Source organism: Mustela putorius, unplaced genomic scaffold (assembly GCF_011764305.1).
Source record: "Mustela putorius furo isolate JIRA1106 unplaced genomic scaffold, ASM1176430v1.1 tig00000508_pilon_pilon_pilon, whole genome shotgun sequence".
In the NCBI taxonomy this organism is placed as follows: domain Eukaryota; kingdom Metazoa; phylum Chordata; class Mammalia; order Carnivora; family Mustelidae; genus Mustela; species Mustela putorius.
The window spans coordinates 1250970-1266216 of record NW_025421402.1 but is presented as its reverse complement, the minus strand read 5'-3'; the positions used below and the strand labels follow the sequence as shown (position 1 = coordinate 1266216).

At 41.0% G+C, this 15247-nt stretch overlaps 1 protein-coding gene across 2 annotated transcripts in view; it reads left to right on the top strand.

Moving 5' to 3' along the window:
* The window catches only part of KIF14 (kinesin family member 14), a 52598-nt gene extending 48406 nt beyond the window's left edge, over positions 1-4192 (top strand). For both annotated transcript variants that reach the window (XM_004756240.3, XM_004756239.3), the window contains exons 28-30: positions 530-604; positions 1567-1705; positions 2064-4192. In XM_004756240.3, coding sequence (XP_004756297.1) covers positions 530-604; positions 1567-1705; positions 2064-2443 — 594 coding nt within the window. In that variant the 3' untranslated portion in view covers positions 2444-4192. The remainder of the gene's footprint in view (positions 1-529; positions 605-1566; positions 1706-2063) is intronic.
* Positions 4193-15247: the final 11055 nt, after the last annotated feature.

Genomic DNA, 15247 nt, shown 5'->3' with positions numbered 1-15247 from the left:
AAGAGAGTAGAACTTAAAAGTTCTCATTGCAAGAAAAAAAATTGTAACTGTGAGGTAATGGATGTTAACTAAACTTCTTGTGGCGGTGGTTTTGCAGCATATTGAATCATTATGTTGTACAGTTTTAAACTAATACAGCATTATATGTCAACTATATTGCTGTGAAAATGTATATGTAGTTCTTTGAGCATAAATATCTGCTTGATAAATTAGTTACCTCACCCTCTTCAAGGGAAGGCTTGGAAAGTTCATCCCTATAAATATTTAAATGTAAAACAAAATGCTGTTATTATCACAAACATCAGAGTGTATCTATAGTTAAAATAGAATCAACATGCAATTTATTTTGAAAGAAATTCTGCCTACATATTTAGGTACACTGGCTGTTTAATTGCAGTCCCAATAATAGAACTCAAGTCTTTTGACTTCTTAGACTAAAATTCTTGCTTGTCTCGTCCCATAGAGTTCTAGGATTTTTAAACCTCTAAATAATTATTTATATAGTAAAATATGTTCATATTCTATATAGGTTACCAAACAGATGAAAGGTAAAGCCATGGGATTGATTGGATGTCTTGAAAACATGTTTGCTGAGTGGAAAACAGTAAGAGAAGCTTTAATGTTTACTTTGGTTTGGTGTATTTTAGCATTTCGTTCAACCGAAGTATTATGATATGTTTATTTCAGTTTTCATCCTTAGCCAGATAATTCCTTTGTGCCTGGTTAGTTGCAGCATGTGTCATAGTTTTCTAGCTACTTCCTCTTGGACATCATAACTAATTTTTTAAGAAAGAGATAAGATAATGTATAGAAATTGATTAATAGTGTTTTATCTATTTCTTTCTGCTACTAGTTTAGTAACTATCAGCTTTTCCTGGGATAGTTACTGGCTAAAAAATTGTGTTTAATAATCAATATGCTTGAAGATTTTAAAATATAGGTGAATTAGACAAATTATTTTCAAATCACAAGTAAATAACAAAATATAAATTAAGTGTATATCAATGTGTCAAATAGAGAAATAGCTATGGCTCGAAAATTTTTATTTAAATAAAAATAAATGGGAGATATATAATGTTGAACTCTAAAAAATTAAATTTATCTTTTATGATATTGGATAATAAAGGGTACTGTTGTTTTATTTCATTCTCATGTAATATGATGATTGTACTTTGATTTAAAATTAATTTAAAATTCTTGGGGCACCTGGCTGGCTCAGTTAGAAGGGCATGCAACTCTTGAACTCAGGGTTGTGAGTTCAAGCCCATATTGGGCATAAAGCTTAGTTTTAAAAAATTCTTTTAATTTAAAAAATAAAATTAATTTAAAATTCTTATTTCTTTTAAAAACAGTAATTACTTTTTTTAATTGTATTATTGTATGTTGTCTAGCTTGTAGAATATTGTATGTTGGTCTTACTTGTGGAAACAGAACTAAGCACTGGTGAGGAAAGTAAACTCATTTTCTTTCCTGAAGATAAGACTCTGGTGATTAAAATTATATTGACTAAGCCTTACTGTCATGTAGCCTATTATGTATCTTTAAAAATATTAACTTTATTTACAGAAAAGTTTTAGAACTGAACTACAACAAGAAGGTCCTGGATACCAAGATTTGAAGAAGACGATTAATCTTGCACAGGAATTCCTGAAGTTAAAACATTGCTTGGAGCAAACTATTCAAATTATTATTTCTGCACTGAGAGGTATATACTCCAGATGGATTTGTAATTAATCAAAATTTAATAGTTTAAGAACTCTCAGATATCTTTTCATTTCTAGTCTAATTCATTAACTAAAGTCTAATTAATGCTACTTCTTTGACACTAATTATAGAAACTTGTATGGTCATATTCTTACTTAATATATCTAAGTACTTTGCCTAAATAATTAGATCCTAAAAACCCAGGTGTTTAATTAGCAGATAAGCTGAGTAATCTTAAGTCATTTAGATTTATCTTGACAGGGTTACTTTGACCTGAAAGATATGTAGAGTCATATAAGAGTAATAAATACCTCATGAAAAATTAAAACGTTAATTAATTTTTTCTTCTTCTTGCATAGGATGCCACATGGACAAAAATATTCTCAAGAATTGTGTTGAAAGTCTTTGCAACTTGGCCAAGGATTTTCATGATGATTTGAGCATGTGCTCTACTTCTCTTGACAGCTGTGAGAAGAGACTACCTCGAGTTGGCCATGGGGGACTAGAATCTCTAGCCAAGTCACTCCTCTTATGTTTTGAATCAGAGGAAAGAGCTGATTTGTTGAATCCCTGGGAAACTTGTAATCAAAATACCAGAGAAGAAGGACGGCAATCTAAATCAAGCAGGACCGACTCCATTAGGAATAAAGGTGTACCAAAGCGTGTCTTTGAACTCCATGGCTCGTCCCCAGCAGTGACCTCAGAGGACAGCATGCCCAGTAGGATTCAGTGGGTGTGAATTCTGATATGTAGGCACTTTATGACCATCCATGAAAGAGAGAGAACACTGGGTAGGCAATTTTCCTTATGTAGGAGAATATAAAAAGCCGGAAGTCAGCATAAATGTTTCAAAGAAGTCCACATCTGTTTGATGGCCTTCCATTGGGAATGGAGAGTATAGGCATTATGGAATTCTGATTTCAGAATGTGCATTTAGGAGTTTCTTGGCAGATAATTTTAAATAGGCATTCACCGTATTGGAACATGGTGGCAAGATAATGAAATTAGGAGTTCGAAAACAAGTGAATGGTCATTTCTCCAGTTTCTCATTGCCTTTAATTTTAAATGTTTATTTTTCACATTGATATACTATTTTAAATGTTTATTTTTCACATTGATATACTATTTCTGGTTGGTTCTTCAGCTTGTTTGTAAATGGTTACTATAGTTACTATTAAGTTATTTTCTCATGAGTGGAAACACACGAATAATCAGTTACCTTTATGCCTGTGCCTTCTCTCCTCTGCAAATAGCTACAATGAGGTTTATGGTGAAATTGCCAATTGTAGGTGTTACTAAGGCAGCTTAACTTACATTGTTAGATCTAAAACTGTTTTCTTGAAAGGTTAACTGGTTATCTTTTTGAACAGTGTGTTCAAGGGCAGTTTCCTTTTCTTTCCAAATAGAAATAGTTACTTGAATATATATTAATAAAATGGCTTGCTGGTATAATAGTTGACTATATTATCTATGTTCCATAATGGGAGCTGTATGAATATAGTTTAAAACCAATAAAATAGTGCCAGAATCATCTTTTGAATGGGGTTAAGAAATCAGAGGCTGGACCTTTTCTTGATAATGCTTGTTTTGTTAAGGTGTAATGAAAGAGTTTGTACGTGATTTGGTAAAGGTTAAAGATCCTTATTATATCTCACAGTTGATCTGCAATCAGGTAATAAAGACAATATTCTCCTTTTGGGACCTTTCATTAAGGAAATAGTTTGACATTTTGACCACAGGCATATGTGGAATCTGGAAAGATACTTAGTGATTCTGTTTGAGTGATATTGAGCAGTTCCTGGAGAATGATTCTTTTAAATAAACTGATCCTTTCATGTGCCCCTTTCACTTGCAAATACCACTTTTGCCTGAGAAGTGAAAATTGGATATTAGTACCATGAATAAGTTCAGTAATTTCCTTTTTGGGAAGAGATTGTAACTACTACTGGTTACTGTAGCCAGAACAATGTTAATAAACCATGTGCAGTATTGCCAGGTGCTTTAAAATGGTGCAGTGCAGCAAATTTGCTTTAATTTTCTTTTTTTTTTTTTTTTTCTCTTCTTTCTGGCATTTGAGCTTGTATTCTTTCTGAAGTTCTAAAAGTATTTTTAATAGTCAACGCTCTGCCAAGTGGCACTTTTGCTATCAAGTTTCATGAAGTGTCAATGTACATAGAACTTTGCCTGCAGATTGTACTTCTTTGAGGAACTTTCCAAAGTGTCAATACAGTAGTTTAAAGAGTTTAAACATGTTAATGTTTGGTACTTAGTCTTTACTTCCTGCTTTCAAAATTCATGACTTCATTGGTCAAAAACCTATTATTAATGTCTTTGTAATTTTTGTATATACATATATATTTATACTTTTAAGTAAATTGTTATACAGTATTCAAACAAATGATGAAAATATATTTGCTCTTAGAATCATGTGCACTGATAAGAAATGTTATAAACAGAATGCCTTTAATAAATGTTACTGGCTTCAGAATTCTCTCTTGGTCTCAGGGTTTTTTTGTTTTATTGATTTTTTTTTAATTAAAAGCTTTTATTTATTTATTTGACAGAGATCACAAATAGGCAGAGAGGCAAACAGAGAGAGAGGGGGGAAGCAGGCTCCCCACTGAGCAGAGAGCCCAATGCGGGACTCTGTCGGAGGACCTTGAGATCATGACCTGAGCCGAAGGCAGAGGCTTAACCCACTGAGCCACCCAGGCGCCCCTGTTTTATTGATTTTCTTCATTATTTTATTTCTGACTCAAAATTGCCATAATAGCTCTGTTTTGATAATAGTTATACTGGTTATGTCATAGTTACACATAACTATGATGTGTTCATCATACTTACATATAACTATAATGTGTTTTATATATAGATATATAAAACTATAATAACAGTTATATTGGTATTGCAAACCAAACAAATCATTAGGTAATACTAAACAATAATAATATTATTATGGCAACTACTTATTATTATGGCAACTACTTAGATTTTTTTCGTTCAACATTGCTCTGCCTCCGTGCAGCTAGTTTTCTGGGATAGCTTTATCTGCACGTGCTGTAGTGGAAAGAGTGGCCATAGACAACTTGCTTGCTGACTTCCTCCCCATCTCCTCATGTGCAGAAAGAAAAGTAATACCCACCTCATGGACTTTCTGGGCATTAAATGGGGAAAATGTAGGACTAGGTCCTGGCCAAGTAGTGCACTGTTAGTAAATGTTAGTGTCTGTCCTTTCCCATTACTGGCAACTAAATCCTTGTCGTCATATGTACAGGGTCACCCGTGGTTCAAGCCTGTGCTGTGAATGTCAGTCTGCCAAGAGACAAGTTGTATTGCAACCCTGCAAACATGGCATACTTGAAAATATATCTGCTACCCTCAGGTTTCATGATAATAAAAGGAAGTAAAAGTATCCCACTGGTCTTAAGGAAGGTTCGGTGTGATGTAGGAGTGTCCTTCATGAGGTCCCTCTGAGATTTTTGGCAAAATATTATTTAGTTAACTCATTAGCATTTCTAAATTTGCAGTGCCTAACTATTTGCCAGTAACGATTTTGAGGTTTTATCTAAATATGGAAAGTAAAAGTTCATTTATCACAGAGGAGGGGGAAGGTGTCAGTTTGGTGGGGTTAAAAGAAGGTTGATCTGTTCAGCTTCTTGTGCATGATTCATCAGGGAAGCTTGTGCTCTGGATTTAGCAAGTTACAGTCACAGCATGATATAATCAAGACAATTTTTTCATCTTTCTTATTTAACCATTATTGGCTTATGAGCTTTTTAGATGTGGAATATGGGCAGTTAGCTGAATAACATCTGATAGCTAGGTTCATTCTTCTTATTCCAATAATTATTTAATGCCAGACCTACTTCTAGTGCAATGACCTAGAAACATGGGGAAAAAAAAAAAAAAAAAAAGCTTAGATTGCCTCAAATCCTGGACTTGTGAAAGACCCAATTTGTTGGCTCCCCAGTTGTTCATAACACTGTACCTTCTCAGTGCAGAAGACCTCTGACCACCCTGGAGTTGAACCCCATGAGAACCGCCAGAGCATCACTGATTGACTCAAGACAGAATTGAGGAGAACACCATGTTGATTAAGCGCATGGCTCTTCCCATTTCCCATCGCCAAATGGCCAGGAGTTCAGATGCTCATAGATTTTTAAGAGTTTAAGAGGACATTCCGAGTCTTTTCTAAGAAGGCATCATGCTTTTGTTTCTCTGACTCATTTTGGTGTAAACATCTGAATTTGTCCACATCATCAAGCATCTACCCTTCAGGGGCCCTCATTTCTAAGATGAACAGATTGAGCTATCCGCTACAAAGATGGGGAATCTCTGACATTTGGGAAACGGGTATCACTTCTTACAGCCCTTCTCCTCTTCTGGCTTTCAAGGCCTCCCACCCCATCCCGTTTCGGATGCTGTACTGTGAAGTCTCTGTTGACTTTCCTTCTCTTCCAGGAGCTCCATCGCTGGCTGTGCCCGCCCCCATACCCCCTGCCCTATGACTCTCCTGAAACTGCTCTCACTAAGGTTGTTGGCAATCTTCCAGCTGCAAAATCCAAAGCAATTTTTCAGTCTTCTTCTTTGATTGCTTCCTCTCTTTAGAAATTCTTTCCTCCCCGGGGTCGGGGTAGGGGGCTAGATGGTTCAGTCAGTTAAGTGTTGGACCCCTCCTGGCTTCTGCGCAGGTCATGATCTCAGGGTTGGGAGATCCTCTCTTGCCTCAGGCTCCATGGTTAGAATGGAGTCTGCTTGAGATTCTCTCTCTCCCTTTGTCCCTCTCCTCCAAATAAATAAACATCTAAAATAAATAAATAAATAAATAAATAAATAAATTCTTTCCTCCCGTGTCCCCCATAACAGAAAATTCTGGCTTCTTCTACCTCCCTGATTGGTTTTTCATTTTTTTCAACTCCATGTGTTTCTCATCCTCTGCCTATTCTTTTAAATACTAACTAGTGTTCCTTGGATTCTGTGCCCAGTGAGCCCTCTCTCTGAAGTCTCCTTGCTCTCCCTAAGGACAGCTGAATAGTGTAGCTGTTGAAGATGCAGGTTCTAGAGGCTCTGCCAATCACTCCCCCCTGTCCGGGCAGCTTCCTTACCAGAAGTAGAAGGTACACATGAGCTTAAGATCTTCATGGTACGTGACTTAGTGGATGGTGACGTCTTCAACAATGATAATGAACACAGGAAGAGCTAGATTTAAGGGGTGTGGAGAATGAGGTAAATTTTTAGATACGTTTCAATTTAAGGTGGCTACAGTACCACCAGGTACACAAGCTGAATATAAGAGTGTTCAAGAGAGGGGCGCCTGGGTAGCTCAGTCGGTCAAGCGTCTGCTTTGGGCTCGGGTTGCGATGCCGGGATTCTGTAATAGAGTCCCATGATGAGCTCCCTGCTCAGCAGGGGAGTCTGTTTCTCCCTCTCCCTCTGTTTCTCTCCCCCTGCTCATGCTCTCTCTTCCTCTCTCTCAAATAAATAAATAAAATCTTTAAAAAAAAATGAGAGAGAGAGAGAGAGCGAGCGTGCTCAGGAGAAGGAAATGTCAATCTGGGAGCATCTGCTCATGCCTGGTGGTTAAAACTGCTCAGGTGGGTGAAATCGATGGGTAATCATGGCTATCTTTCCTTGAGTCCTCATCCGCCAGGTTTTCCAGGCTAAGGGCTGTAGCTGTGTTGCCCATTCACCCCCGCAGCCATGACTCCATCAGGTAGGTACCGTTATTATCATTTGAGAAAGGAGAAGCTGATTTCTATCCCAACGGATTCGTTTTCCCAGTCCTTAGACTTCATATAAACCGAATCATACAGAGTATTAGTATGTGTTTGGTTTCTTTCACTCAACGTTTTGCGGGTCCTCGCGACCAGTAATGTGAGTCAGCACTGCGGCCCTTGCTACTGCTCAGAGCAGCGAGCATTCCATGTCCTCACCCCGAAGGGTTGAGCCCCTCACCTGTTGCTGGACACGGGACCTCTTTCCAGTGTGATCATTTGCCCACATGGATCCCATGTTTTTCTATATTTCAGTGTGGGACTTTGCTCAAGCTCTACTTTTAGGATTGGGAGGGGCTCTTCTTGCATTTTTTTCCTTCCAGATTTTAAGTCATTTCTGTCAATGTCTCCATTAGGCTTCCTGGGTCAGCAGGATCCCAGGCTCTCCAGGAGCCCTGTGATGTCTTCTACTCCTTCCTGCACATATCCCCTTCGTTCTCTGCCACTCCTAGGCCCCCTGGCCGGCTGCCCAGAACCCACTGCTCCCGTGAGCATCCAGAGCATACCTTCTGGAACTTCCAGGCCACTTCCCCAGCCGGCAAACCCTTAGGGCTCTTAGAGAAACCTCACCTATTTACTACTCAAGAACAGAAAAGGAAGAAAGACTTCTGCGAGCTCCTAGACTTGAGTTCATATTTTTTCCCTACTTCTCTGAAACCAAGCCTCCTCCCCAGCACATCATCGAGGACACACGTTGGTGGACATGCACAATGAAGTCACTGTAGGATGGAAGAAGAAAACTATCTCAAACCCTGTCCAGGGCAGGGCTTTTTTCTATGATGTAATTCACAACCTCTTTCTGGGAAGGAATTAGCATTCCTGATAAAATGCTTAAGGAATGTTCTGCTAGAACAAAATGAGATAAAAGCTTCTGGGAAGCCAGGGTTACTCACTCAGCTGACTAACTAACCAAATACTTTTAAACTAGACTTTCTTTTTTTTTTAATCCAGTGATTCTTTATTCTCTTCCTATAAAATCTCTTCACCAAAAAGGTCTCTTGGAACTGACTTGCACACAAAGGCCTCTTTCCTGGCAACAACTTTGAGGTGGTTTTTTTTTTTTTTCTTTTTAAGATTTTATTTGAGAGAGAGAGAGAGAGAGAGATCACAAGCAGGGGGTAAAGGGAGATGTAGACTCCCTGCTGAGCAGGGACCTCCTCCCCTACCCCCAACCATGCCAATGTGAGACTCCATCCCAGGGCTCTGGGATCATGACCTGAGCCCAAAGCAGACGCTTAATGACAGAGCCACCCAGGTACCCAGGCAGCAACTCTGAAATCAAACTCTGGCATGAGCTTATAATCAATACGAGATGTTGCTATGCCATTCTGACAGGAGTCTGGGTGACTGAGTCAAATTTAGGTAAATTTGAACTTAACATAAGTCACTTTTCATAGATTTAAGCATTTAACAATTTTTTCAAGTACTTCCTTGTCTTCACTCTTTATTTTTTAAAATATTTTATTTATTTGAGAGAGAGAAGGGTGAGGAGCAGAGGCAGGGGGACAAGCAGACCCTGCACTGAGGGCAGAGCCTATTGCAGGGCTCGATTTCATGACCCGGAGATCATGACCTGAGCAGAAATCAAATGCTTAAGTGACTGGGCCCCCCAGCAGTCCCTGTCTTCATTCTTTAAAAGGTGAATATACAAGTTTGGGGAGAAGCTTAAAAAAAAAAAAAACAACAACAACCACAAGAAGTTGGAGCAGAACACAGTGCTAGGGCTCCAGCTGCCCAAACAGCTGAGAGGAAACCCAGAAAAGAGGCGAAGGGTAAAAACAAAAACCCCAGTCGTAAAACCCCCGGGAACGGGGCTGGGGAGAGAGCTCCAAGCAGCGAGCACAGGGAACTTCAGGCTTGCCAGACCTGGGCTCGAGTTCCTGCCCTGCCCTTGGCGGTGTGACTCCGGGCCAGTCACAGCCTCCCTATGCCTGGGCTTTCTCAGCAACCCCCCAGATAATCCCACACCCTTAGGGGGGCCGCTGTGAGTTCTGTTGAATTGCTAGACTGTGTGCCTTGACCGGCACGCAGGTTTCAGCAAGCAGGGGGACTCAGTAGGTTAATCGTCTGTCTCCTGATTTCGGCTAAGATCATGATCTCAGGGTCGTGATGTCACATTGGGCTCCACACTGAGCAGGGAGTCTGCTTGGGATTCTCTGTCCCTATGCCTCTGCCCTTCCCTCTGTCTCTCTTTCTCTCTCTGAAATAAATAAATAAATGAAATCTTTAAAGATTATGTGTTATCTACCCAATCCCCACTGCCAGGACGGGGATGGACTGTTAGGCTCATGGCTCTCGCCTCCTCACAGCGACAGATCGTCTGGCTTTGTCTGCAGTGTGCAACGGTCACTGTTTCCTCTTCTTCAAAGTTCCTGGACCAGCATGTTAGACGTGGACCTTCTGGCCATCGATTGGATCTGGACAAACAGAATCAGAGCTAACACCTTCTGTAAACTTGCCGTCTAAACTTGGTGAGCAGAGACATGGCTGCTGCTGCGGAGGACAATTCGAGCTCCTGTCCAGGTCTGACCCCTGCTCCATTACTCCTATGCCAGTTACATTTTCCAGGGCAGGGTATACTTTTGCAGCATCCCAAAACAACATGAGAGTTGAGTGCTAGTTTGAAGTTTTTGCATAGGTAGAGATCTCTGTTTCTTCATTTCCCTCGGTTTCTGTATCCTCCCTAACCACTTAGGACATCACATCCCCAGTTAGCATCAGGCTAGGGGATGGAGAAGTGGAAAGAACGCATCCTCGTCACCAAGTTTGCTTAGGTCTGGAATATGGGACACGAAAATTGTCAAGAGCTTAAGCACTCGGGTCCCATCCACACAGCTTAGATTTGGGGAAATTCCGCCAGAAGTAAAACGAAATGTACTAGACACCAAGGGAAATTTACAGCAGAGCAACCCAAGCTCTGAATAACCCACATGCAAATCTGTGAGCAGTTTCAGTTGTTCATAGGGTGGTGCTTTTAGTAAGGTCTTTTCAAGAAAAGCGAGTAAGCTTTAGGCCTTCTGATGCTCCTTGATCTTCCTTCGGCATTAAATACTTCCAGTATCCCTTGCCATCCATCCAGAAGGCCCCGGTGGTTTCCATTCCCTGAACACTGTTCCAGTCCCTTCCTGCTTCTGCCCCATGTGGACTCTGTCACTCTTTCTCTTGTGGTCCCCAAAGCTCAGGGCTTGGCTTCTCTCTCTCTCTCTCTCTCTCTCTCTCCTGCCTCTACACCTTTCCTTCTGGATCTCAAGCACTTTCCTGTGTGGGTTTTCCATATGTCTCAACCCAACAGGCTCCCACGTTCCAACTTTTCATCCCTACCTGTCTCCTCAAACACATTTTTTTCTTCCACAAACTTCTTTCACACCTGACCTTCTGCGTATCACTGTCTCACGGTTCCTGAATCTTAGTCTTCACTCTGTCTTCCCGTGTCTCCCATCATCCAACTCGATACCTTTCTATTAACTCTTTCTCAACAAAGTGTCTCATCTGCTCCCTTTTTTTCTTTTAAAATTAAAAAAAAAATTTTTTTTAATTAGGTAGGTTCTGTGCCCAGTGGGGGGCTTGAGCTGACAATCTTGCCAGCTTGGGGCTAACCCTAGGGCTCTAGGGTTAGGAAATGGGTGGGTGGAGTCCATATTAGAACCCCGCTCTGTTTGAGACTTTGAGCCTCTGCTCATTAGGGCACTACTGTACAAATGCAAATGCTGCTCCCAGACTCAGAACCTCCCTGGTTTCACCTGAGTCCATAATTAGTCAGCAAGCAGTTTTTAAGACTGTACATGGGCAGGAGCACACCAGCTCCCTATGGAAAGTCCCTCTCTTGCTTTGCTTCTCTGAATAGCTGTCTTATTATTCTGCGAGCCATCATGAAATTATGAACTAGAAGGCATTCATGTTTTAAATGTCTTCTTATTCCTTAATGTCTTTTTTTTCAAGTGACGTGAAACAAATACTTAAAATGCACAAATCCTGCGTGGTGCAAGAATTTTCACCAAGTGAATGCATCAAGATAGCTGCTACAGAGATAAGGAAACAAGGGGACCAACGCTCAGAAGCCTTCCTCACGCCTGCTCCTGGTCATTGGCCCCCAACAGGTGACCTCCAAGCGGACTTCTAACAGCATGATTAGCTGTGCCTGTTTTTGAGCTTTTGTGTAAGTAGGATTGTACCTGGGAATTCTTTTGGGTCTAACTTCTTTTGCTCAGTGTTCTCTTTACAAGATTCATGATGTAGTGTAGGTCATTCACCATTGCTACATAGTGTTTCCTTGTATAGTAATTACTATATTGCAATTTGTTTATCCACCTGTGGACAATTTGCATATTGCACACCCTCCCTGTAACCATATACGTCAGTCATGTTGTTTGCCAGAGACTTTTACACTTGCTGGTGAGCCAGGCATAAGTCCCCGCAGTGGCTTTGGCCCCATGACTCGCTTTGCCTAAGAAGATCTTAGCAGAAGTGATGCAAACTGTCTTGAAAAAATGCTTTGAAGACTGGGCTTGTTAGCTCTTGTATCTCTGCTATTGCCATGGGACCCGCACGTGCAGGCTGGCCCTAGGAGGAGAACTAGGGACACGTGAAGGATGCCTCCCCTCCTGTCTCTCAGAGCCCAGCCTGGATCAGCCGCCATAGAGTCATGAGCTAAGAAAATGCAGCTGCTGTCTGCTGGGGAGATTGTGTCCATGGTCAAGCGACACTCTCTTCTACCACATCAGGCCGTGTCTAGTTGATGTACCTTTGCTTTATTCTGTTTTCTGTTACTACAGTGAAATTGACATGAGCATTCTTGAAAATGTGTTTTAGGGGCACACATCTACTGTTTCCCAGATGGCTCAAATGTTTTTAAAAAATTCACAGAAGGAAGGTCCTCATGCAATTTCCTTTAACCATTATATTACCAAGTATCTACCCCCAAAGGAAAAGTAACACCTATCTGCGCTTGTGTTCCTTCAAGCCTCTAGAGAGATTAGTATTAATGGCAAACAAACAAATAGTTCTGAGACCAAGATAGCCAAGCACTGGCTCTTTAGCTGGGCGTGCAGCCCCTTACCTTCCTACAAATGGGAGTCCTTGTAGGGCCAGCAGGAACATGGCCCGGTGGCATCCAAACGGCGCTCCTCTATGCCTCCACAAGCTAAACCAAACCCACTTTGAACTTGTTCTTTCCCAGTTGGTGCCCTTGTCGGGACCATCCATCACCAGCACACTTCCCCTGGACAACTGTTTCAACGATACATCATCCAAGTGAGCGGGGGACTTCTTAACGGATTGCTCGTATCCATCAGCACAGCGAGCCACAGCTCCGGGAATCTATTAGTGTAATCCAGCATCGGGGTGAGGCATATTGATAGAGCCAAGCTGGTCGATCTGTGAATTGTGGGTACCTGGAAGTTCAGGTCAGGAGACTAAGGCAGATTTCAGGTTGGATTGATGTGGCTATGAATGGTATTTTATGATATAAACTTTACCTCTGATTTAGAAAGTAATTTAATGTGGGTGACAGCTGAGGTCCAGGCTAAGAGAGGTCGACATGGTAGATATCTGTAGCTCTTAGAAGATCTATTTTGGGAATAAGTTACTGTTCTTGATACTATTATTTCATTTTGCGATATGTCATCAGGGGCACGAGAAAATTGGCCCGGGAGGAAAGTTTTGCACATAAAGCCAAACGGGCTCGTTCTGCTGCCTGCCAGGTAAATAAATATGAGGTGAGTGTGGCCGTTGCAAGGTTCAGTCGCCATCTGTTTTCGTTGGTTGAAGCTGGATTCTCAGAGGTCTTGCCCTTGACCCGATGTTTAGATAACGAAGCAGAGGTTGCAATGCATATGTTGTTAACAACGACTGCAGGACTTTGGTGATAAGAAAAACTATAGTGATTAGGCAGAGGAGTAGGGGTACAACAGGTAAGATGACCAGATACCAATACGGGGTTCAAATCAATTAGGACCCAAATCAGGGAACACATACCTATCTTTGTTGTTCAGGAAATAAAAGGCATTGTTCTGTCCCACGGACATACCTGACAGCTTCTGACTAGACATGGAAAAAATTTTCTGGTGACTCTCAAGACTTGTCTACTACTTTATTAAATATAAAAACAAGGATAGGCAATCCTTATTTGATACTTATCTATTATTTCACTTAATACTCACAACAACCTTATGAGATAGGTACTATTGTTATCTGTCTCTCTCTCTCTTTTTAAGATTTTATTTATTTATTTGAGAGAGAAAGAGATATCAGGAGCAAGGGGTAGGGGTAGAAGGAGAAGCAGACTCCCTGCTGAGCAGGGATCCCGATGCCGGGCTCCATCCTACGGCCTGGGATCATGACCCGAGCGGAAGGAACCGACTGAGCCACCCTGTCGCCCTTATTATCTCTATTTAAAGTTGAGAAAAGTGAACCACAGGAAGGTCGAGTGACTTGCCCAAGGTCACACAGCTGGTAAATGCTGAAGATGGGATGAATACAAGTATCTGGGTCTCGACATTTTGCTCTTGACCCTCAGGAGAAGAGAACCTCAAACCTGGCTGCACATTAAGCATCACCTGGCGAGGGCTTTAAAAAAATCAATACCTGACCCCTGGCTCCCAGATTTCGTTTTAATTGGTATGAGGCGAATTGGTCCATAAATATATTTTAATGCTTTCTTAATATTTTCTCTTGTGTAGGCAAAGATGAGAATCACTAACTCAGTCCCTTTCAAGAAATGGTACTTATTTTCATTATGATGTTTTAATGCAACTGCACCAAAAAGCCGCAGAAGTCACTTTCCAATTAGCAGCAGAGGAGCAAAGCATTTAGAAAGTCTTGGGCTCCAGGGGCCACCCGAGGAGTGGGCTGCTCATTGGCTCAATGACGACACCTTCAGGCAAAGAAGACAAGTGCAGAGTTTCTTGCCGAAGGGCACGTATTGTCTCTGCTGCCTACCACACAGCGCCTTCTACAACTCACAAGCCCAGCCCCTTTTTAAAGTAGAAAAGGTTGACTTTTACACCCAGCATCAATTTTTAGGAAGATTTTTTAGTTTTTTATTAACATATAATGTATTATTAGCCCCAGGGGTATAGGTCTGTGAATAGGAATAGGAAGATTTTTTAAACTGCTCCTTATCTCAAAGGCAATGAGCATTTTGTTCCAACTGAGATGCCTTTCATACTTGATTCCGGTCACGGCAAACAGAGCCTGTGTTCTGTCCTTTCACGCAGCTGAGACAGCATCGTGGGCTGTTTGCGTGGGGGCTCCCTCCCTCTGGTGTGCCTGCCAGGCCCTGTGCAGGGGCTCTTAATGCTGTCTCTGTTCTCATCCTCACTGGCCGAGGGCTGGCATCGGCACTGCAGGCCAAATGGAAAATGGCACAAGACAAGCACATTAGCACATCCATTTGGCCTTTGCAGTGAAAATTAGGAAACAGTCTTTCTTCCTTTCTTCCTAAAAACCCTAAAAAAGGGTTTTCTATTTAATGAAGGCAGGACACAGATACAAATTCACAATATTGCAAAAATTTTTGAAAAATGTATATCTACATTTTACCTTCATTCAAATATATTTTTTAACTGAAGGATAGTTGACATACAATATTATATTGGTCTCAGGTGTATGACATACTGATTCAACAATTCTATACATTATGAAATGCTTAACATGGTAAGTGTAGCTACCATCCGTCATTACACAATTTATTATAGCGTTATTGGCTGTATTCACTATGCCGTACTTTACATCCCTGTGGTTTATATATTTTATAACTGGAAGTTCGTACC